This window comes from Heloderma suspectum, chromosome 4 (genome assembly GCF_057233095.1).
Source record: "Heloderma suspectum isolate Gila_16-S chromosome 4, 16-S_ref, whole genome shotgun sequence".
Taxonomy (NCBI): domain Eukaryota; kingdom Metazoa; phylum Chordata; class Lepidosauria; order Squamata; family Helodermatidae; genus Heloderma; species Heloderma suspectum.
The window spans coordinates 86916001-86940239 of record NC_139461.1 but is presented as its reverse complement, the minus strand read 5'-3'; the positions used below and the strand labels follow the sequence as shown (position 1 = coordinate 86940239).

The 24239-nt window shown below is 43.1% G+C and overlaps 1 protein-coding gene across 5 annotated transcripts in view; it reads left to right on the top strand.

The window, feature by feature from the left end:
* Positions 1 to 998: 998 nt before the first annotated feature.
* The window catches only part of SPIRE1 (spire type actin nucleation factor 1), a 120276-nt gene continuing 97035 nt past the window's right edge, over positions 999 to 24239 (top strand). For all 5 annotated transcript variants that reach the window (XM_084849881.1, XM_084849877.1, XM_084849879.1 and 2 more), the window contains exons 1-2: positions 999 to 2033; positions 21185 to 21219. In XM_084849881.1, the coding sequence (XP_084706007.1) occupies positions 1697 to 2033; positions 21185 to 21219 (372 nt within the window). In that variant the 5' untranslated portion in view covers positions 999 to 1696. The remainder of the gene's footprint in view (positions 2034 to 21184; positions 21220 to 24239) is intronic.

The following is a 24239-nucleotide window of genomic DNA, read 5'->3' as shown; positions in this document are numbered from 1 at the left end:
GCCAAAATATTTGAGCTTCAGCTTCAGTATCTGTCCTTCAAATGAGTAGTCAGGGTTGATTTCCTTTAGGAGGCTTAGTCTTATATATTTATAATAGTAAATCATGGGAGGTAGACTGAATGCTTAACCTTCTGTTCTGTATTGTCTATTGAGCAGACTCTACCTCAAGGGTGGGCAGAAAAGATAGATCAAGTGTTCTGACTCCCAAGGTCTGACAAAAAGCTTTTTCTCTCTTTCTCTCCTAAAATGAATTGCTGAAAAAGAATGATTGGGGGTGGGGGGAAAGCAGGAGCACATTTCTAGATGAAAAGATTGGTGAGCTTGATTCTGGACTGGTCACAAATTCTTGGGCCACGCACGTGCCTGGTGGGCACCCTCTTCCTTAACTCGTGGTGCATGTCCACCCAGCCGAACCACTATTTTGGCACCGAATAATTGATGCTTTCGAACTGTGGTGCTGGAGAAGACTCTTACGAGTCCCCTGGACTGCAAGGAGGACAAATCAGTCCATCCTAAAGGAAATCAACCCAGACTGTTCATTGGAAGGACAGATACTGAAGCTGAAGCTCAAATATTTTGGCCACCTAATGCGAAGAGAAAACTCCCTGGAAAAGACCCTGATGCTGGGAAAGACTGAAGGCAAAAGGAGAAGGGGACGGCAGAGGATGAGATGGCTAGATAGCATCACCGATGCAATGAATATGGACTTGAGCACACTCCGGGAGAGAGCGCAGGACAGGAAGGCCTGGCGTGCTATGGTCCATGGGGTCACGATGAGTCAGACACGACTGAACAAACCGCTGCTGGATCTCAAGGTCGTAACAAAAAAACCAAGTAGATCCCGCAAGCCTATTACTTGTCTACCCCTACTGGCTGGCACTGGTTTTAATGTCCCAGGCAGCTGCGAGGAACTGAAGCTGCGACGTTCTGCATGCAAAACTCGTGCTTGACCACTGAGCAATAGGCGCTCTCCTCCCCAAATCTCGTTCTGGCCCTCTGAAGTAGCATTCAGGAACTCCTACACACTTCGGCGGAAGGGGATTAGATAATTAATAATTATCTTATTAATTTAGATAATTAATCTAAATTAATCTGGCGTGCTGTGGTCCATGGAGCCACGAAGAGTCGGACACGACTTAACGACTGACCCACAATTAATTTAGGAAGGCAGCACCGCGACCGGGTGAGCCATATCATTCCGCCTGGCAAACGTCTTTGCGGAAGGCCGTAGGGGTCATTGATTTTCGGAGGACGCCGGGCCCTCGTGCCTGCACGGAGTCTTATTTTCTCCTCCACCCCTTTCCCTTCTTCCTGCTCTCCTCGTTTCCCGCAGGCAGGAGGCGGTGTAGCCCAGCAGAGCCGGAGGGAAGGGAGGTGGGGGGGAGGGACGCCATTGCGTTGCTATGAGGTGACTCCCGCCCCTCGTGCTCTCCTCCCTCGCAGCGACTGACGGAGTAGTGACTCGCTCGCTCGTTCTGTGGCCGCAGGGCCGGCGGCGCTCGGATTCCTCGCCGGTGACTGGGGCCGCGCGCGGCGGCTCACGCGCGCGGCGGCGGGGCTGGCTGGGCCTGGGGGCGGGGAGGCGTTTGGGAGACGATGAAGGCAGCGCGCGACGGCGAACAGCGGCGGCTGAGGTGAGGCGCAGGCAAGGCGGAGGACGGCAAGGGCAGCCCACAGGCTTGTCCCTGCAGACGGGATGGCTCACGCCGGAGCCGCGGGGAGCGGCGAGCCCGTGCCGGGCACCTCCGGCCGCAGGGAAGACGGGGGATGCGACGGGCCGGGCCGTGCGCTGGCGGCGGCCGCGGCGCTGCAGAACGCGCTGTCGCTGGAGGAGATTCTCAAGCTCTACAACCAGCCCATCAACGAGGAGCAGGCGTGGGCCGTGTGCTACCAGTGCTGCGGTTCCCTCCGTGCCCGGGGCCGCCGAGGGGAGCCCCCGACCCGCAGGGTGGAGAGCCCCGCCGACATCCGCATCTGGAAGGACGGAGCCGTCACCCTCGTCGGCGGCAGCGCTCGAAGCCCGCCAGGAGCAGGTAGAGTGAGCGCGGCAGGGCAGCCGGCCAGCTCGCCTCAGCCGGTTCTCGTCCGAGGCTCAGCCTGGTTCTGGCGCCAGCTCCCTCATGGGCTGTTTTCCACCCTGTCGTTTTCTTTCTGTGGGGATGAATATGGCCGTAGCAACGCTCCCCCCTCCCTCCAGTTTCCATCCCACCTGCCATCATTTCCTGCTCTTGGGTGCTGGAGGTTGCACATCTCCAGTAATGCAGTGCGGGGGACGGGATCTTTGCCATAGCTTTCCTTCCACCATTTCTTCATCTCTTCTCCGTGTTTATATGTGGGCTGACGCCTCTTGCTTCAGGGTGACGATACTTCTCTCTCCCCACCCCACCCCAATACAGAAACGCTTCTGTTTCTCTTGTTTATACATCCCCTCCCTAAGCTATGAAGAGTTCAGTATTTCGCATTTCTTTATCCCTTCCCCCCCTTCTCTATGAATATCTCTGTTGGTTTGAAATACAGAAGTCTCAAATCGACAAAAATCTTTCCTACCCTCAAATACTGCATTATGGCTGATGTATAGGTAAGCAGTTCGGAGTTGGCAGGGTGGCTTAATTAACTTGAGCAGATGCCTTGATTTGTGTGTGAGAGGTCTCATTTTTTTTATTAGAGGACCTAATAAAAACATCTTGCTGTTGGATTTCTATTTGTAATATAGCAATATAGATGGCTATATTTGCTGTCAATATACAGTGTCAAACAAATAGAGAATGTGTCTTTCTTTTTACCAGAATTGCCCTGGCTCCTTTTAAGCCAGAATTTTCTCTGCTCCTGCTTGGAGAAAGCCTGTAGAAAAGAAAAGGATGCAAAGCTGCTCATGTAGGTCAGCATGACGATGGGGGAGGGCACTGCAAAGCAAAACAAAGAGAGCAGCTGTCAGAGCCCAGGCATGCTGTTAGCAGGAGGTTTTAATGTCTGTTGGCTTTGTGCCTTTGTTTTGTGTGTATTTAAAAATCAAAACAACTAAGGCCGCTAACCTAAACCAAGTTATTTGGGAGTAAATTGCACTGATACCAATAACACTTACAATGGGATGCCTCTATTTGTAAGAGCTGTTTATAGAAAACAAGTAGGTGAAAATGCATATTCTAATGTGTACAAATCAATATTTTATTTTCCATCTTCAGTAAATGGGGATATCGAACCAATCATAATAAGAACAGGAAATAAAATGTGACTTTGTGAATTCCTCTTCCTTGGAAGTGGGTACTTACGTAAAATATGTTAAATAGATTCAGCAATTATATATAATATGCACTTTATATACATGAGTAATGTAATACCACATTACCTTAGCATTGCATGTGTTAGCATGTGCCTACAAATATTTGATTATGAAGTCAGCATCCTAAACTACTTTTCAAAGCCGACTCAACATAAACTCATTTTAGCAGTAAACAGATTATGCCTGTCATGCTACTTGTACAATCAACAAAAGAATTATGTATGAAAAGTGGTCCATAGTATGCATCACAGATCCTTATTTTGCTATGGATTGTAAGTGGACATAATAGAACAACAGCCTATATTAAGACTTCAAAATAGGAGTAATTGAATTTAAGATTTTAGGACATGGTATGAAATTTGCGTATTCTACCAGTATAGGGAGAACGATCGGATAATCTGCTGTAGTGTTTAATATCCACCTGGCTTTCAGTGTAGGCCCTCTATAATCTCTTTTCAGAAGCCAGTGAGAAATTCTTAAGTTCTATACCACATGCTAGATGAACTTCCTTTGCATTAAGTGGCTGGGGAATAGGGAATGTTTTAGTATGGGAAGGGTAGTTTAACATCACTAATTATGGTGAACACCCACATGTATGGGATTAGGGCACAGGACTTTCAGGTCAGAGAATGCAACTCCTAAACAGGTTTTTACCCCAACACAATGAACAACCCATAAGGGGAAAATATGACTGGTATTTTGTAAATCCTTTTTGTTGGCCTGCAGCTAGGAGCATTCTACATTTGGAAACTCTTCTTAGTGCTAGCTATGATTTGTGAAATGAAGATAATGTTCTTGGTCTCTTAATTCCTTAGCCAGATTCTAAACACTTGTTGATCCCAAAATATAGGAGGGAGTAGGGCATATCATCCCTTCTATTACATATGCATCTCTGTTGAAGACATTAGGCTTTGCAGTAATCTTTGAAAGTCTTCAAGAAAGAGGGGATGATCAGTTGTAAGTACTGTAGCTTTTTGAAACTATTACAGGGAGGGATGATTTATAAAAGCTGAGTAGGAGTTTATTTAGAACTTCAGCTGAGGTTGTACCAGAGCAGCAACTTGTCCACACAGCAATTTGAATAGTCTGTCACAGCATTAGTGAAATGGCTTTTCCAGTTCCTTTTTGGGAGTCATACCCAAAGAGGGTGATGGGATGGGATGGGATCCAATTTAAAAGCAAAATGTATATGAAAGTGACAAATGGAGAATGTTCCTTCTGCCAGCAGTTTATCTCTGCTCAGTACCTTTCCCAATAATTTTTTCTCAAAGCCAAACTCAGAAAATCATCTCTTAAAAGAAAGCTGCAGACATATAGGAGTTAGAAACACCTACCTGCATCTACCTTTTGCTGTTCAAATCAGTTCATCACTTTTCTACATGATTGGGACAGATCTAGGTTTGCTGCCTCTGATCTGCTGCCACTGTATCTTGTTTACTGTCCTTATGATGCAGTATAAGTGAACTTACTGACATAGCCTCCACCAGTATTTGGTGATACAGTGATAACACTGTGTCTGATTGCAGAATGCTGTAGCCTGTATAGAGCTGATGACACATGAAGTGGCCTTGGTTTAAGATCTGGGTAGGTAATCTCTCAGATGATGTGGAATGGAGCAATATTCATCTTTGTATTTACAGACCGTGTTGTCTATATTCTTATTAATCCCTTCAAAACATTTCAGCATCACTGAGAGAAAAAAGCCTTTTTGATTATTTCCTTTGAACTGATCCACTAATATTACATTTTAGACTATGACATGTTTTTTAAGTGCAACAATAAAGTTTGAAATTGGCAGTGAGATCCTGTAAACCTATACATGTTGCATATAACCATTAAAATAAATATTGGACATAGATATATACAATAAGTATTTTAGGGCTCAGTCATATGGGGATAGGCTGCCGCCGCTGAACTCAGAGGCGACAGCCTGTCCAATGCAGGGCAAGAGAAGCACAGAGGGGATCGTTCTCTCTGTGCTTCTCCTGCCCTGCATTTGTGGCTAGACAACCAAAATCAGCTGTCTATCCATGGGAAGCGGAAGGGGGGAGAAGGCTGCTGGACAACACATTGGATGAGTCGTACCGGCATTTCTGCCTCCGCCCCACCCCGGAATGCCCCGTTTTGGCTGCTCTGCACTCCTCTTCTGAGCGCGGAGTGCGGGGCTGTTCCACACGCCCTGCAACACAGCGCGGAGGGGGGGAAAGGTCGTTTCTCCGGGAACCAACCTCGGAGTGCAGGCTCCGAGGTCAGTTCCCAGAAAACCACATATCCTGTGGCCGTCTAGCCACTGACTAACAGCCATAGGATTGCTTCCTCCGTTATTCAATTTAATATTTGTTTCATTACAAGAAAGTATTAAACATTTGCTCTGATCTAGCAAGAGAGATCCATGTGTAGAAGCAACAACGTGGATACAGGTGCATTATTTGCACCATGATGTTCATCCAGTTCCGATTGAGGAGGTTGGTTGTGTCTTTTGTCTCCTGTGGTGATGTTTATCCCCAACCAAAGCCAGTAGATGCCTTCAATTACAGCTGCATCAGTGTCATTGTTAATAAGAAAGGATTAAAATACTAGCTCTTGAGTATATTCAAGTTATTCTCATACAGTTTTTATCTTCCGATAGTGAACATTCAAACTTCGTTTACAATTGTGAAAGAAAATGTGATCAGTCATGATGTCATCAGATAATGAATAGAAAATGCAGCAGACCTTGATTAGGTTGCAGCCCTATTGAACACAAACTGACTTACTTCTGAGTAGGTACACATAACATTGTTCTGTTAATGATGCCCAACTCTTCCATTTTGCTTAAAAATGAAAAAGGGCCAATATGTAAATATTTGTGTACATTTATATTGCTGGAAGAAATTTAAGATCTGATAGCCCAACTCTGTCCCTGAAGAAGATTACACCTATCAGTCATGTCATATAATCTTCCTCAAACTGGGTGGATGAAGGCAAACACTGCTAAGTAAAACAAATGCAGATAGTTCAAACAAGCAAGCTACAAGAGAAAGTGAATAAACCTTAAAATTGTTAGCAGATATGACCTGGGACAATATATGTATGCAAATATGGTAATGAATTTGACGTTGAGCATGAAGTAATATGTAGCCTATTAAGTTACCTTTATGTCCACTCTACTTAAGAGCCTATCTCCAGTTTTAACTATCTTGGAACTTCCAACCTCCATAACCTTTGGGTTTTATAAAGACAGAGTGGTTGTATCCCATGGTGTCCTTCTCCCCTTTGTCTTAAGCCTTTCCCCATCCCTCCATGCCCCCAAATCTGCTCCAAAGGGTTTGGGGGCTGTAGAGGGAAAGAAGGGAGGGAAATGCTTGTTGCACAAGCGTTGGATGCAGCCCAGAAGTCGGTTGTAATGTTGGATGTAGCCTGGAGGTTTTACTTTAATACTTAGTGTTCGGTCGTTATAGAAGTAGAAGAATAACTGTGATACTGCTTGTTATCTTGGCAATTGCTCAACAAGAATAAATGAAATGAGTGAAAACTTCATATATGTACCTATGGACTTCTATTTTCCAAATTTTCTTTCTTCTAGTCTAGTTGTGTGTTGATTAGGCAAATAACATATAAACAAAAAAGCTTGCATTATGGAGTTATATATTTGTAATTAAATATGATTTAGTTTCCCTATCAAGAACACACACAGTTGATCATGCCCTGTGATGCAAAGTGAGTTTGAGATTGACATATTGAATATTAGGCTTAGTTTCTAATTGAAGTGGTAAACCTGTGTCTGGGTTGCACCTCTTCACATTACATTGTGAGGCTCAAGTGATTGATTGTTCCTCGATACCCACCCACGCAAATCTACAGAGACAAATAGTATGTCAGGCTACATCCCTTTCCCCCAGAAATCTAGTCTTCTATGGGTTGGATTCAGATTTAGTCATATTTAGAACAGACTCATTTAAATCAATGGCATTTAAGATAGTCCTGACTAGAAAGTCCTATTGATTTCTAACTATGACTAAATCTGGATCCAACCCTATATGTAGAAGAATGTTTTTGTACGGAAGTGCATTCAATCATGCGAGTTCCCACCCATAATCTGAAATGGCACCACTCAAAATGCAAACTCTATGAGAACTAGGCTTTAGTTGTTGAGGCCTTTTTCAGTCAAGGGGCCTTTCTACACGACGCATTTATCGTGAGCTTCTCATTCCCTACTCACAGTTGTTTACAGGTTCTTTCGACAACGTGGTGACTCTCCAGTTTCACATCTGTGTCTAACCAACACTTTCTGCAAGTTTTTTAGAGCATGGAAAATGCAGCATTTAATTGTCAAAGCAAAAGAAAACACCATTTCCCTTGTGTGTTTGTGCTATTACGCTATACCACAGTGCCGCTTAGAGGAAAATTAGGAAAGGAAACCAAAAGTAGATACAGCGGATTAACAGTTGATTGACAGCCTCATGTAGAAAAGCTCAAGGAGTATGAAAGGGCAGACTGCAGCACTCTTGGACAATGTTACAGAGCTGAATCTTAAGACAGCAATTATAATTGCATGAAGGTTAGACAGAGTGTCCGAAGCTACAGCCTGAATGGTTTTTATAGCTTCAGCTTTCTGTGAAAATGATAGCTGTGTTTTAATGTTTTCAATTTTTACCTGATATTACATTTATCTTTATTTTTTTAAATCAAGGATATTACAGTACATTTGGGGACAATTACTTCTCTTCAGCATTAGCCTGATACTATGGGTGAAGGAGGCAACGACCCCCTGCCTTCCCCAGATCTCCCCATACCTCAAACAAAAAGGATAGTTTAACTGGAGCATGTTTGCTTCTTCTTCCTCTCTCACATCCACAATGCCAGTTTGCATGATCAAGCAAGCTACTGTGGCTCCCCCTCCCCCACCATGGCTGCCCTTGCAGTCTGCACAGAAAGCATAGCCAGAGCAGCAACTTTGGAGGAGCTTATGGAGAGCAAAAAGGGGGTGGCTTGATGGCAAAAGGGAGAGAGGCAGAGGAGAGGCTATGGATTGTTGCTGTTGTTGCTATTTTGTGTGGTTGGGTGGATTCCCCCACTGTTTTGCACTCATGAACTTACAGTCACTTGATTCTTTGTGCAATAGACGTTCTTGCTGGAATGGGGGAATGAGGGAAGTGATAAAAAGAAAATTGAAAGGGGGAGTCAAGAGGATTAAATCTCTTCAGAATGCTTGGAGGTTACTCAGAACCACAATAGAAGCTCAGCTAGAATGTATACCACAGGTTAGGCATGGTAGCACCAAGTCTAAGGGATCACCAGCATGGTTAACCAGTAGTGTCAAGGAAGCTATTAGAGAAAAGAAGGCGTCTTTCAGAAAATGGAAATCCTATCCATATAACAAAAACAAAAGGGAGCACAAAGTTGTACAAAAGAAATAGAATCAGAGAATCAGGCATGCAAAAAAGCATTTTGAGGAACATATTGTTGTTGTTGTTCAGTCGTTCAGTCGTGTCCGACTCTTCGTGACCCCATGGACCATAGCACGCCAGGCCTTCCTGTCCTGCGCTCTCTCCCGGAGCGTGCTCAAGTTCATATTCATTGCATCCGTGATGCTATCTAGCCATCTCATCCTCTGCCGTCCCCTTCTCCTTTTGCCTTCAATCTTTCCCAGCATCAGGGTCTTTTCCAGGGAGTTTTCTCTTCGCAGAGGAACATATTACTAACAACATTAAGGACAACAATAAATAATTATTTAAATATATCAGAAGTAGGAAACGAGCTAGTGAGACGGTTGGACCAGTGGATGACAGCAGAGTTAAAGGAATACTAAAGGAGGATAAGGAGATTCTAGAGAAGCTGAATGAATTATTTTCATCTGTCTTCACTACAGAAGATGTGCAGTAGATAACTGCTTGAACTGATGTTTTCAGGAAGGGAGTCTGAGGAAGTGAGGCAAATAGTGGTGATAAAAAATGAAGTTTTTGGCCTTATTGATAAATTGAAAACTAATAAATCACCAGGCCCAGATGATGGCCATCTTAGAGTTCTTAAAGAACTCAAATGTGAAATTACTGATCTTCTAGCAAAAATATGTAACGTGTCCCTAAGATCAGCCTTGAACCAGAGGACTGGAGAATGGTCAATGTAATGCCAATGTTTAAAAACAGATCCAGGGGCAATCTGGGAAATTACAAGCCATTTAGCTTAACAACTGTTCCTAGTAAATTAGTTGAAAATGTTATTAAATATAAAATGAGTAAGCATATAGAAGGGCAAGCCCTTCAGCCCAGCTGAAAAAGAATCAACATGGATTCTTCCTTCTAATGAAGTGGACAAGGTGCTTTCATCTGAAAAGCCAGCCACCTGTTTACTTGAACCTTGCCCATCTTGGCTCTTTATGAGCTGCAGAGAGAGATTGGGTGAGGGGATCAGGGCAGTGGTGAACGCCTCCCTTGAGGAGGGAGTGATGCCATCAGCCCTCAAGGAGGCCGTGATAAGACCACTCTTAAAGAAGCCCTCCTTGGATCCCCAAGTTTTGAACAACTTTCACCCAGTCTTGAATCTGCCATTTTGGGGCAAGATAATTGAGCGGGTGGTAGCGATGCAGTTGAAGGCACACTTGGAAGAAGCCGATTATCTAGATCCATTTCAATCGGGCTTCAGGCCTGGACATGGGACAGAAACGGCCTTGGTTGCCTTGGTGGATGATATGAGGAGGGCTTTGGATAGGGGTGAATGCTCCTTCCTTGTTCTCCTCGACCTCTCAGCGGCTTTCGATACTGTTGACCATGGTATCCTTCTGGACCGCCTGGAGAGGTTGGGCACTGGAGACATTGTATTAACAGTGGTTCTGGTCCTTCCTCTCCGGCAGGTACCTCCTCTCCCAGAGCACTGGGAGAGGAGGTTTCGGATCCATGGCCACTCACTTGGGGGTGCCACGGGGTTCCATCCTCTCCCCGATGCTATTTAACATCTATGTGAAGCCGCTGGGGGCTATCATCAGGAGGTTTGGGGTGTGGGGTCATCAATATGCAGATGACATGCAGCTCTACCTCTTGTTCAAATCTTCACCTGTCCAAAAGTCTGGAGATGGTGAGTGGCTGGAGAAATAAGCTGAAGCTGAACCCTGACAAGACTGAGGTACTTTTGGTGGGAGACAAGAGGAGGTTGGAGGTGTTGACCTGGTGTTGAATGGGGTATGGCTACCCTTGAAAGACCAGGTTCGCAGCCTGGGGGTCATTTTAGACTCCCAGCTGTCAGGTGTCAGCTCTGAGCTGGATAGCGCTGTACCAACTCCATCTGATATGGCGGCTGCTCCCCTACCTTCCCCACCATGTGGTCCCATCAGTAGTACATGTCCTGGTCTCCTCTCGTCTAGACTACTGTAATGAGCTCTACATGGGGTTACCCTTGAAGTCGGTTCAGAAGCTGCAGCTGGTGCAGGAAGCGGCGGCTCACCTGATTAAAAGCAGCCGCTGGTGTGATCACATCACTCCGGTCCTGAAGGAGTTGCACTGGCTACCAGTTGTTTTCCGGGCCAAATTCAAGGTGTTGAATTTCCACTCTGTGGAACTCCCTCCCTAGGGAACTCCACCATGCCGCCTCTTTAATGAGCTTCCACCACACATTGAAAACATGGTTGTTCAGGCAGGCATTTGCGGTGGGTCAGGGTATTTTTAGACAGTGTTTTAATGTGTAATTTTACTGTTTTAAATTGTACTGTTGTACATCGCCCAGAGTGGCCGGGTGACCAGCCAGATGGGCAATTAAGAAATTAAGTAAATAAATGGCTCCCACAATTATAAGTCATGTCTTACTAACCTTTTAGAATTCTTTGAGAGTGTCAATAAACATGTGGATGGGGTGATCCAGGAGACATTGTTTACTTGGACTTCCAAAAGGCTTTTGAGAAAGTTGCTCACCAAAGACTCGTGAGCAAACTTAGCGGTCATGGAATTTGAGGACAGGTGCTCTTATGGATCAATAACGGGTTAAAGAACGGAAAGCAAAGAGAAGGAAGAGATGGTAAATTCTCCCAGTGCAGAAATGTAAACAGTGGGGTCCCACAGGAATCTGTATAGGGACCATGGTTTTTCAACTTGTTCATAAATGATCTGGAATTAGGACTGAGCAGTGAGGTGGGCAAGTTGGCTGAGGACATCAAATTTTTTATGGTGGTTGAAATAAAAAGGTAATGCAAAGAGCTCCAGAAGGATCCCTGCAAACTGGGAGAATAGATATCAGAATTGCAAATGCTGTTAAATGTAAGCAAGTTTAAACTGATGCATGTTGCAGCAAAAAATCCCAACTTCACATATAAGCTGGTGGGATCTGAGCTAGCGGTGACTGACCAAGAGATCTTGGGGTTGTGGTGGACAGCTAAATGAAAATGTTGACCCATTGTGTGGCTGCTATGAAAAAAAATTATTGTTAAGCATAATTAGGGAAGGAATTGAAAATAAAGGTTCCAATATACTGAGCTTATACAAATTTATGGCGCAACCACACTTGCAATATTGTGCACAGTTCTGGTCACTGTACCTAAAAAGGATATTGTAGAGTTGAAAAAGTGCAGAAACTAAAATGATCAAGTGACTGGAGCAACTCCCCTATGAGAAAAGGTTATATCTGGGACTGTTTAGTTTCGAGAAAAGGTGAGTGAAGGGAGACATGATAGAGGTGTATAAAATTATGCATGATGTGGAGAAGGTGGACAGAGACACATTTTTCTCCCTCTCTCATAATACTAGAACCTGACGTCATCCCATGAAGCTGATTGGTGGGAGATTTAGGACAGATAAAAAGAAATACTTCTTCATACAGTATATAATTAAAGTATGGAATTCTCAACCACAGGATGTAGTGATGCCTATCAATTTGAATGGCTTTAAAAGGGTATTGGTCAAATTCATGGAGGATAATGCTATCAGTGGCTACTAGTCCTGATGGCTATATGATACCTCCAGTGTTAGAGACAGTGTGTCTGTATTCACCAGTTGCTGGGGATTGTACCCATATCCTACTTGTGGGTTTCCTGCAGGCAGCTGGTTGGCCATTGTGTGAACAGAATCCTGAACTAGATGGATGGACCCTTGGTCTGATCCAGCATGGCTCTTCTTATGGCTCAGAGGAGTGCTTTTGTGTAGCTGTGTAAATTTCCCCCCTCTCCACTTTGCACACATGATCTTAGAGTTCATGTGCTTTAGTTCCATCTTTCTGTAGTTGGGCTGCTGGGATTCAAAAGACTTCTCTGCCTTTGGGGACCCCATGTCTCCACCCCACCAGTCCTAGTGGACATCAGCTACCACTGCTTCTCTTCTAAAAATGTCTCAGCTTGGTATTTGTCCTGATGTAATAAAATTTAATTTCCAGTCTAAAAAAGTGACTATGTTCACATGAAAGTCTAAACCAGTCTTTCCCAACCTTTGGTCCTTAGGTGCTTTTTGGATGGCAACTCACATAATTCCTGACTATTGGCCATGCTGGCTGGGGTGATGGGTCCAATATTCGAGTCCAGTAATATCTCGGGACCCAAGGTTGGGAAAGGCTGTTTAGTGTTATGTGTATGAGCAGAAAGGAGGCTGTGTGAAACACTGTTCTCAAAAACTCCCCCCACCCTCCTCCTCGTCCTCCTCCTGCATGGGCCAGAAAGAGGAGTAAGTCAGTGTTCTATTCCACTTTAGCTTGATTCCTAGCTTAGTGTTACATGTGAACCAGGAATTGTGGTTTAAGATAAACTCAAGTATGTTGACCCAGCCAGCTAAACAATCCAAGATTTGTAGTTGGCTTGTTTTAGTAATTGACTAGAGTTTATTTTAAACCATGATTCCTGGTTCACATATAACAAGCCAGGAATCATGCAAAGTGAATTTGAACCCTGGTTTATTCCACCTTCCAGCAGCACAGAAGAAGGAGGGGGCGGGAGCGTGCAAGTTTGAAGCTTTGCTTGGGCTCCATTCTGCTTGTGCACACAGTTCTAACCCATCATTGAGTATTTAGTGCAAACCCTCCAGTGATTGGACTGGCTGTGTTTCTAATATGTATAGCTGATTGCTTCTTTATTTTCCAAGTTGTTTGTACAGTAAAGGTGGATTCACAGTGCAATGGAAAATGGATGTATTATGAAAAGAGATAAAACTTGTTCTGTTAAAAGGGTAATGCGATTAGTTAGAAATGTTGGTGTCTGCAGGCTGATAGAAAAAAGTTGCAAGGTCATAACGGGAACCTTGACAATCCCTATCTGCCAACTTTTGAAATACCCAAAAATTAGAGGTACTTGTTCTATATCTTTAATTCTTGCTCCGTTATGAAATTAAAGCAAGAAAACCAGACTGCCAATATTAGGCTTCACATACATTCATTCGGAAAATATTCCTAACTTGATATTTCTGTGCTTTAAGAACAGTTAGTATATCTTTCAAAGTATTCAGTTCTGTTTGTATATCCCAAAATATGCTTCTGCTGCAAAGTCTGCTAGCAAGACATTACATTGAGCTACCTAGTGTTCAGATGTAGTAAGGTCTAATACAGAGCTTTCCACACTTTTTGTGTTGGTGACACACTTTTTAGACATGCGTCATTTCGTGACACGGTAACTCAGTTTTACTAGCAAACCGGAGGTTAAACTAACCCGTTATAAGAGATACGGACACATACATAAATTGTAATAACGAAATGTATGGGGATACAACATATCTCATGAAAACCTTTCATTTATATTTTTAAAAATATATGATTTGTAAGATAACATAATTGTTGTCATTTATGAGTAACAGTATGTAAATATGTGCAAGAATTTAAAAAAGTTGAATAACACCAGTAACTACTTACCATTTTAATGGGATGTATGAGGTTGATGGGATGAACACAGCTTTTCAATATTTGGTGGAATATTAGATAAAGACACTCGCATTTCATCATCAAGCATTTGATGTGGTGTCGGCAATAGCGTGTGGGTCCTTGTTTTTGGCAATTATTTGAGCAACCAAGTAACTTGCCTTTTGAGCTTTCTCTGATGTCTTCATTCTCTTTGTGAATGATGCAGACTGCTTCTTTATAGATTTTGAAAGCTCAGTAAAGTATCCTACTGGTTTTTCTGACAAATGACAGTGTTTTGAGGTAAAATGACACTTCAATTTATTTGGTACCATACTTTCATGTTTTTAGTGCTTATCTTTCTCTGTTTTTTCTTATGAAAATAACAGCACCTGCGCTCTACTCCCACAGCGATAAAGTGAGATAAAGATAGGAATCAGGACCAGGAGAAAATGTGAAAAATAAACAAAATTAACTAAAGTATTTACAATACATATTAGGACACATAGGTCCAAGTAGGAGCTCAGCTGCAAAAACACATGAAGTAGAGAAGCAAAAGTCCAACAAAAATGGTGTAAATATATATGTCTCACTACAAGGCTATACTGCTCTAAATATTTGCAATGCCTATGTCCAGAGTCCAGTTCCAGCACTCTCTGGTGGTACACTGCCAGTGGGTGGTTAATCCACAATTACAGCAGAGTAAAAATAAAAATAAATGGCAAAAATCAACTGAGCTCCGTTCCAACTGGCCAAGATGGCGGATGGCCCGCTCGGTGCAGTCCCAGGTGGTGTTTCCACCTGTGTGGTACTTTGGCCAGAAGTCCACGAAGGGCACGCCCGAAACTACGCAGGGCTGGTGGCCGCTGCCAATTCTCCGCGCCGGTGTCGGCCGAGCTCTGCTCCCAGGGCAGTGCCTCCCTTCCCCTCTCTTCACCCCGCACCTCTACCTTTCTGGGGAGCGCAGGCTCGAAGCTCCTCGCCTGCACGGCGCAGCCCTCCCTGCTCTGGGGGCATCCAGCGGGCCATTGTTCTCCCCCGCTGCCCTGCAGCCGCACGGAGGACGTGGGGAAGCCTCTCGCCCGAGCTGATTGCAAATTGCTCGGCTAATTGCTCTGCTAACTTGGAATTCTCCACACTCCTTGTGCAGCCAACGTTTCCACACTCCTCGTGCAGCCAGCGTTACCACACTCCTTGCCGAACCGCTCCAACACCGCCAATCACGTGCGTCCTGCATCAAGACGCCACGTGATCCTAAAGCAGCTAATGTTAAAGCACCTAAGCCAGTGGTTCTCAACCTTCCTAATGCTGCTACCCTTTAATACAGTTCCTCATGTTGTGGTAACCCCCAACCATAAAATTATTTTCGTTGCTACTTCATAACTGTAACTTTGCTACTGTTATGAATCGTAATGTAAATATCTGATATGCAGGATGTATTTTCATTGTTACAAATTGAACATAATTAAAGCATAGTGATTAATCACAAAAACAATATGTAATTATATATTGTGAAATATTTATTTCTAATTACAAATAAATGAAATTTTGTCTTGAAGCATGCATCGCTGTTAATAAGTTGTGGGAAGCACTCTTGGGTAGTCGAGAGGCGGGTGGGGAAGTGGAGAGATTTCCTGGAATTTCGTGGGGGGGGAGGCTGGGGAGGGTGCACACTGAGAAAGAACGCGTGAGAAGAGGTTGCAAGCGAGAAGCGAGAACAGGGTGCAGAGAGCGAGTGTGCGGGAAACAGGCATGGAAGACACCGGCGAGAGACAGGATGGCTGAAAGAGTATAGGAGGGGGAAAGAGAGCGAGAGAGCGAGCAGACGCGATGAGAAAGCTGCGGGGGGAGACAAAGCACAGACACACACACACACAGTGTTGCGAGGCAGCCCTTGGAAACAGAGCCGTGTTGTGTGTTTCTCCGCACACTGGGTCTTCCCTGCGAATTAAGACCGCAGTAGCAGCGGCGGGCGAGAACATGAACGGAAGGGTGTAAGGCAGTGAATCTCCATGTGGGCGGACCCGCCTGGAGACAGATAGAGGAGCGGTGTCTCAGTTCCTAAGACCATCGGAAATACGTGTTTTCCGATGGTCTTAGGTGACCCCTGTGAAAGGGTCGTTTGACCCCCAAAGGGGTCGCGACCCACAGGTTGAGAACCGCTGACCTAAGCCTTAGCAGCTAAGCTGCTTTAACGTTAGCTGCTTTAGGAAGTTCCGGGGGAGGGACCAAGCGAAGCAAACGTGAATAAGGGAACTCCGCGGTGCCCTTCCGCACAATTTTCGCGCGACACACCTACACACTGCCGGCGACACACAGTTTGGAAAGCTCTGGTCTAACAGAACTGGTTTGCAAAGTACCTGAGCTCACATAATCTGCTTGATTCAGTGGCTCACTGTCTGCAGGGCTTATTATGGCTCAAGAATGTAATGGACCTTGTTAGATCACACCAAATATTAGGGGAACTGCAAAGTGCTCTTCACAACTCACTTTGCAACATAGCTCAGATAATTGGTAGCTAATTAAAGTAGAAGAGTTGGCAGGTCTGAATATCAGAAATAGTTAATGGAAAACACATACTACATGGCTTTTCTTATTGAAGACAGTTTTTTCAGAGGCCAAATTGTAATAAACACACTCATTTTACCCCCCCCCCCTTCATGCCATTAGATCTTTCATATATTGCAGGGGTGGGCAACATACAACCCCTGTTGTCCCCCAAGTTCATTTTAATTTTTTAAAGGCATCTACAGTGGCTACAGAGTGCCAAAAAGATCAAAATTAGCTTGTGTTCTAGCAAATGTTGACCCTTTTGGCACACTGTAGCCACTACAGACACTATTTTTAAAAAATGGTGGTGGGTGGGTGTGGCCCACAGTGGGGAACTGAGAGTTGAAAAAGGCCCCTGGACCTCCCAAATCAATTGGATAGGAACTATATGGAATTGTACATCTAATAGACTGGATTATATTTAGATTTGTGAAATATTAAAGGACTGTTAAGAAATGCTTGTCATCCTCAGCCAACAAATATGACAAAGTTCAGATTCTGATGGCAGAATTCAAAAAGCTATGCTTGGTGGGGGCTTCTAGTTAACATATTCTGTATATGCATACTATGTTAATCCTGCATTTTTTAAAAGCATGCTTAGCACTGGCCACTTCATTTATTTTTTAGGAACCCCCCCCCCCCCGCCCAGTAATGTGGGACCCCAATCCAGATCATGACCATGGTACACAGGGTTGGGGCTTAACCCTTTCCTTCCTGCACCATTTCCCATCAAAAATCACCTATCTGGCGCAACACCCCATGAGGTATGAGAGGCAGCTGCCAAAAGGAAACAGTAGGCACTCTTACACACTGCTATGTACCCGCAGAAATATTTTATATGCAAGTACAGCTTCTCTGTATACTAGTGAGAACATACAGAGCTGGAAAAAATTGTGGTGCCTGTTTGCCACCGTGCCTAAGGCCCACCAATCACTTCACATTTCTTAGATTATATATGTATTTGAAAGAATTTTACCCCACTGTTCAATCGAAAAAGTTTCTAAAAGTGGCTTATAATTGATTTAGTTCAGTTATTTCTTCACTGTTTGAAAATACGACAGGTTGCTGTTCTTGCTCTTGCATTAAATCCTGAAACATGTGTTGTTTGCATTTTCAGTGGGTAACACTGATAACCCCAACATAGCAAAAGGAATTAAGAAATTATTCTCATCAATGTTAGAGAATGCACCATTAATCAGAGGGTTTATTTAACGAAAAATAATAAGCTGAATTATTGCTGACATTATATTTTACATACACCTTATGGGGCTATGTAAGAGTGTCAGATGTTTTAATCACTATTTATATAGTGCAGAATATTGTACACATTGTTGCATTAGTTTGAGTAAAAAACAATTATTTCTGTTCATATTTTCCAGTTGGAGTGCTGCAGCTGAAAGAGCACCTGTCCTAAGCACACTTTCTAGATCTATACCTAATATTTTTATTCAGATCCATTAGTTATCTAAGGATGCCATTATCTAATAGATGTAAATATGATTTCAGTGGGTATCATTTTTTACTTTGCATCTAAAAGAAATTGGAAATCAATTAGTATGTTTCCAGTTAATTCATGTTTTCAATTTGGGGAGAAACCATGGAAAGGAATATGAATGAGGAAAGAGAGTGGGAGAGGCCCATGTTTGCATTCTTTATAAGTGCTTCTATTGAAACTGAGTCATAAATTTGTATGACTCACTTTAGTGTCAAGTCTTCCGTGTCTGTGGAGCAGAATGTCAGATGTATATTGTCATAACTTCCTGAAGAGTGGGAAAAATAAAAGTTGGGCTAGAATTGTAGATTGAAAACCTTGACAAGCAATACTTGCAATGTTGCCACATTAAAACATTTTGTACTTCTGAATTTAACGGCAAGTGTCTACAAACCTGCTCATCGTGAAGATGGTCCCTTTTGACATAAAGAACGACCCCTTTCCATCCACCTACGTGTACTGACTACCTGGCTCTTATTTTCTTCTACCTTCTGTCCAGCAGCTAGTGATGAGCATATGAGCCTTTTCCTTTTCATTCCCTTTTAGCACTACAGATTGCTTAGTGCATGAAGTGTTGTTGCCAACCATCAGTGTATCCCCACCCCTTTCGAGTCCAAGTTGCTTTGAGTGAGGCAGGGGGTGCAATGCATTGGGCAACAGAAGTGGCTTATGCACTGAGAATTGGGTAGTGCTGGAATGTGTTAAGAAAGGAGGCAGAGGTGGTTTGAATGCTGATTGCTGCTGCAATTGTAAAGGCTGGCTTTACAATCCCAGCAGAATTTTGGACCATTACAAACTCATTGGCTGACTTCAGGCCAATCAATTCTTAGCCTATCACACCTCAAAAGGTTATTGTGAAGAAAATAGCTTGATTTCTCTTTGAATTGTATAAATCTTTGGTCCTTTTCTAAATAATTTTCCTGAAGAGGAACACTTATGAATGTTTGACTAATTTTTTGATATTCTGCGGTGGGAGGGAAAGAAAAAAAAGGTTATTTTGAAGATAAGGGGGGATCAATCATGTATTCCACCCTGAACTTCTTGTTCTGAACAAAAATGTAATAATATAAAATGTAAAAAAGGGAAATAAAAGGGAGGAATTATGGCAGCTGCGGAGGCAAGTGGATGTAGCATGGGAAGAGGATGAAGCAGTGATGACCTCTTCCCCAGCTCCAAGCTTAGGAGGAGGGCAGTATTTGGGTGCTGAACTTACATAGGGTGCCAAACTTCAGAGACTACTTCACAGTGTGACATGAACAATTTCTCACATGTTTTCTGAGCATAGAGCTGGGAAGGGCATTGGGGGAAATGCCTCAGATACTCATCATACCAGCACTTTACCCCTCTGAAGCAAAGGCCCAGCACAAATTTTGGCTGGTTACCAAGGCCAACCAAAATTTGTGGATACCTTTTTTAAAGTTCACTTTTTTGTAATGCTTCTGCTGGTATCTATTTCTTCAAAAGCAAAATAGAGTGGAGATTGACAAGTTACTTTAGTCCGTATTTCACAATCACATTAATTGCATCTTCTCACTGACACCCAGGGTTTCCCGTTTATTTCACAGTGTGTGTGGAGAAAGGAGGAGGTATAATCCTGCTTATGTCTCATTGTCTGACTTGGTATAAGGCACTTTCATAATTTTCTTTCCCCTCTCAGTGAGTCTGGAAGAGAGCATAAGCTCATTCCCTGATCTCAAGAAACTTGGGGCTAAACTTCAAGCTATATCAAATATATAGTGTGAAGCTGATTCCCAGCATTTTAAAACTTCAAATTAAGCATGTGGAGCTCTGATCCAGATCTGGACCATCTCATATGGGTAGGGGAGGTCTAAACCTTCCCCACCCAGCCACTTCCTCCCCTCAATTCCCCCCCCCCCCGCATGGGCTAAAAAAATAAGATCTATTGGTGCCAATGGGTTTTTTTTTCCTTTTTATTAGTCCTTGTGGGAGTGGGAGAGGAACTTAGGGGGGAGGTGGCTCAGTGGGAAGATGGAGGACAGATACCATATAAGATTTTTTAAAATTAATGCATACAGTAATGTACTTATTGCTATGAAGCCTCATCATGAACAGCACATACACAACCAGGGCCATGATCATTGCTCCCTGTTCTTCCAATCCACAGCTGGAGGAAGTGCCCTGCAGCAGAAATATAAAATTATCACTTTGAGCAGGCAACCTAGAAGGGAAGAGGCTTTGTCTTCTTCCAGGTACTACCTGTGTGAAGTGAATGGTTTAGTATCGCTCCCCTCTGCATCACAGAGTAGTAGAAAGATCATGCATTGTACCAGGCTCTTGGGAAGTGAGAAGCAGCACAGGTTCTTCTCTCCTTAGATACTTGTAGAAACTGAAAGGATCATCTTCCTCTCTGCCTCTTTGCAACATGCAAGGATAAGAAAAAGGCAGCAATCCAGAGCACTTGCTCCACCTTGACTCAACTTAGAGAAGAACTCAACTTAGAGAAGTAAATTGAACTGGAGGAATTTTGGCTGCAAGTCATGATATTTCTGACCTGCAGTGCAACTCCCTACAAAGTTCCTTCAGTCTTTTCTGTTCTCGTTTTAGTTTCACAGGAGTTGCTGACAGCTGTAGTCATGGAGGAGTACAGTGTCAGCCTTGAGTGTGTGTCTTGGAAGCAGTACCTCTAACCTTCCCATTCTCTGCCCAGAATAGCTGTATGGTCCTCCCTCTGCACAATTACTTGCAGCCCAATCATTTGCATTTTTCCTAGGATGCAAGTGCTGCTGAATTTAATGGGACTTACTCCTAAGGAAGTGTGCTCAGGTTGTAGCCTTAGGAACCAAAAAGTTCAAAGAGGTGGATGCAGCTGGAGTAGGTTGTTTCACATACCAATTATTACTTACAAGCCACATCTTTGTATACACATACACACACATTAGAGTAGTTACTGCAGGATGCATTCAAACTTGATAATTAGGTGACTCCTTTTAACATACTATTGTGAGTGAGATTGTCACAGTGAGTGTCTGTGGAGGATGCAAGTGAGATTGTCTAATTTTGTTTTTGAGTTGATCTTTGTTTTTTAAATGTGAAAATAACATGTATATATATATATTTAATTTCAGGTAAATCAGAACATTCATGCTGTCCAGAAACAGAGGTAAGAAGAACTTACACATGTTTTTATTTTACTTATTTTATTAATGGGGTGTTGTAAGAAGAACTTACAAGTGTTTTTATTTTATTTATTTTATTAATGGAGTGTTACTTTTTGTGTTTTACACTCAAATGACACTTAGGGAACTTTTCCATGGCTTTTCCAGAAGCTTCTGTTAAGTGCTAGCTATCTGCAATGATAGCATTGCCACAGAGGAGAGAGATATTTTTAAAGAGAGGTGTGCTGTCTGTCCGCATACAGCCTCTGAATACAAAAGGAAAAACGCTTGAAGAACATAAGAAGAGCCCTGCTGGATCAGACTAAAGGGCTTTCAAAATGCCATGGGTAAGCAAGGAAAGGACTTCTAAGATGTTTTTGGCCGATGGCACAAGAACCATACAGTTTGCTCCCATGACATATCACAGCCACTTACTTACCTTCAAACAATATGCCCCAGTTGGTCTTGTTGCATTTTGGGTAGGGTGCAGAGGAATAGTTATTTACCAACAACTTTGTTTAGATATTTGATTCTTCCATATCAGGAAGAATCAGTATTTTCTAGCAATATTGTTTGGCTACTTGTCGCAGCCATGTAGTCCTCCCACATATACCCCAGTGTCTGGGGGTGGGGGAAGTGAATGGTCAGGAGGCTTTGATATGATCTGGAGTTTTAAAAAAGAGACAATTTTGTTTTTAAAGCAAGTATTAACATTTGTTTTCTTTTAAAAATATTGCAAGAATATTGTCAAGAATGTTATGTATGTTATATAGTAAGCTCAGCCATCCTAGTTAGACTTTTAAAAGTTGTTCTTTTCATTTAGCTTAGTTCAAGCAATAGCAGTGTTTTGACTTTGCAGTATTCTGATATTGGTTATATTTGGGGAAATAAACTGTAATATACACACAGGCACACACATTTTTAATACAGAGTCCAATGTATTTATTACTTTTCTCTTTGGTAACCCAAAAATTCTTCTGTCTTTGCAACGTTCGGTATCCAAATGCAGCGTAGTTCCATAGGGGACAAGGCTGAACTGAAACCCTATTGGTAGCTCTGTCCCAAAAAGGTATCCTCATTTTGTAGACTCCAAATACTTATTTACTAATTATTTTAATTTATACTAAATAAATAATACCTATAGCATTCTTCTTCGTAGTCTCTGTGCATCACACATATGGGCTCTGCTCCTGTGCGGAGCCTCATTCAGGAACATTTTATACCTGAGGAAATCATTTTTTGGTGGGAATCCTCCACTGCGCACGTCCCAGTGTGTTACCACCCGTTCCCTCAGTTGTCTGTCGACCACCTTGTTCAAAGTTGCCTCGTTAGGACTTCTCGCTGTTTAGAGTTTAGGCTGAGGTAGTTAAGGGGTTTCTTCCTCCTTTCTGCCTTCTGTTAGGTATCCAAATGCAATGTAGTTCTATAGGGGACAAAGCTGAACTGAAACACTATTGGTAGCTCTGTGCAAGTGGTGAGGTATGATGAGAGTTGTAGGCCAAAATATCTGGAGGGCCACAACTCCCATCATACCTCACCATCGGCTGTGCTAGCTAGGGCTGATGGGAGCTGTAGGCCAAAATAGCTAGAGTTGCCCACCCTGCCAGTGGGGGATAATAATAGAATAGCTTCTGTCAGGTTTTGTTTTGACACACTGCCCCACTTATTAGCTGCCTAATTGTTTTCTGTAGGAGCAAGATAGCATCCTAGACAAACTATATATTTTCAGTAAAGATGCCAAGAAGTGGAATGATAAGAGGCATTTACCTGCAATGAGGCAATAAGTTCTGAGATGCATTTTAAGTTAGATATACATTTCTTTCTCTTACGAAACACTAGTAAATGAAGCTTGTATTCTGCTTACACTCAAATATATGTTCCTTACTACAACTGAAAGTTCTTTGTCCCCTAGTCCAAGTATGAAAAAGCAATGTAACCTCTGCAGCCCAACATTCTGTCTCAGCGTGGCTTGCTTTATGGTAGAATGCTGACTCTTGCTATGAGTTCAACTGTCTCGGGTTTTTATTGGTGTACAAAAAAATTTCTCATTTCATATTTTCCTGGCAACCAGGGTTTTGATGCTATAGGTAGAAAGATTTCAGCCTTCTGGGTGGCCTGGAAGTATCTTAACCATTTGGTAATACACTTTCAATCTTCCATTTTGAGAGAGGTGTACAAATGCCCTATTTTCATATTTTTCTAGTAAATGGGGTGTCAACATTATGTGAATCACTCAAGTTTTGGAGCACTAGCTCATTGGGAAGAACTATTTCAGCAATTTTATTTTGTATTGCAAATGTTATAGTAGCCCTAGTGCTCAGCACTAATTACATCTCTAGTCTTCACAGCTAGACAGATACTGTCAGGAAGGGCAGGCCAAGGGAACCACACTCAGAGTAGCCCTCTCTCCTTTCCAGTTGCCCCCTCTTGCTGCCCTCTACAAGCAGCACCCTTGTGGAGATCAAGTATCTCTGTTGCTCTGTCCCTATGGTGGTCTTGCCTACCAAGTCTCTAGTTGTAGTTCCTTAACTGGAGAAAAAGAAAGCAAAGAGCATACAAGGATGGTGCTTAGAAAGTGAGGCACTGATCTGAAAATGCCTGACCTACTTGGTAAGCTTCTCCAGACCTTGCAGAAATGGAGAAAATCTTTGTTAATTTTACCAATACTTATTAGTAGGGTTTGAACACAATCTCATCCCAATATCTTGTCATTTTCAGTTATCTGTATTATAGAGGTGAGTGTTTGGTAATGGACTCTGTAGAGTTCTTTTGTCCTGGGGGGTGTCTTCACCAGCTATTTACTCCGAGCTGGCTGCGTGTTGAGGTCGCTAGGGATACATGACATCCTGGTCATCCAGCAGCCACCCCAGAGTTTATTAGGGAAAAACCGAATTTCCAGAGACTGCTTAAAGTCTGATTCTTTTCCTTAAGTCGGGTTCTCCATGGTGTAGTTCTTGTGTGCTCCAACCCCCGCATTTACCTCAGGTATGCTAGCCCTGCCCAGGGTTGTGCCCTTCACCATGAC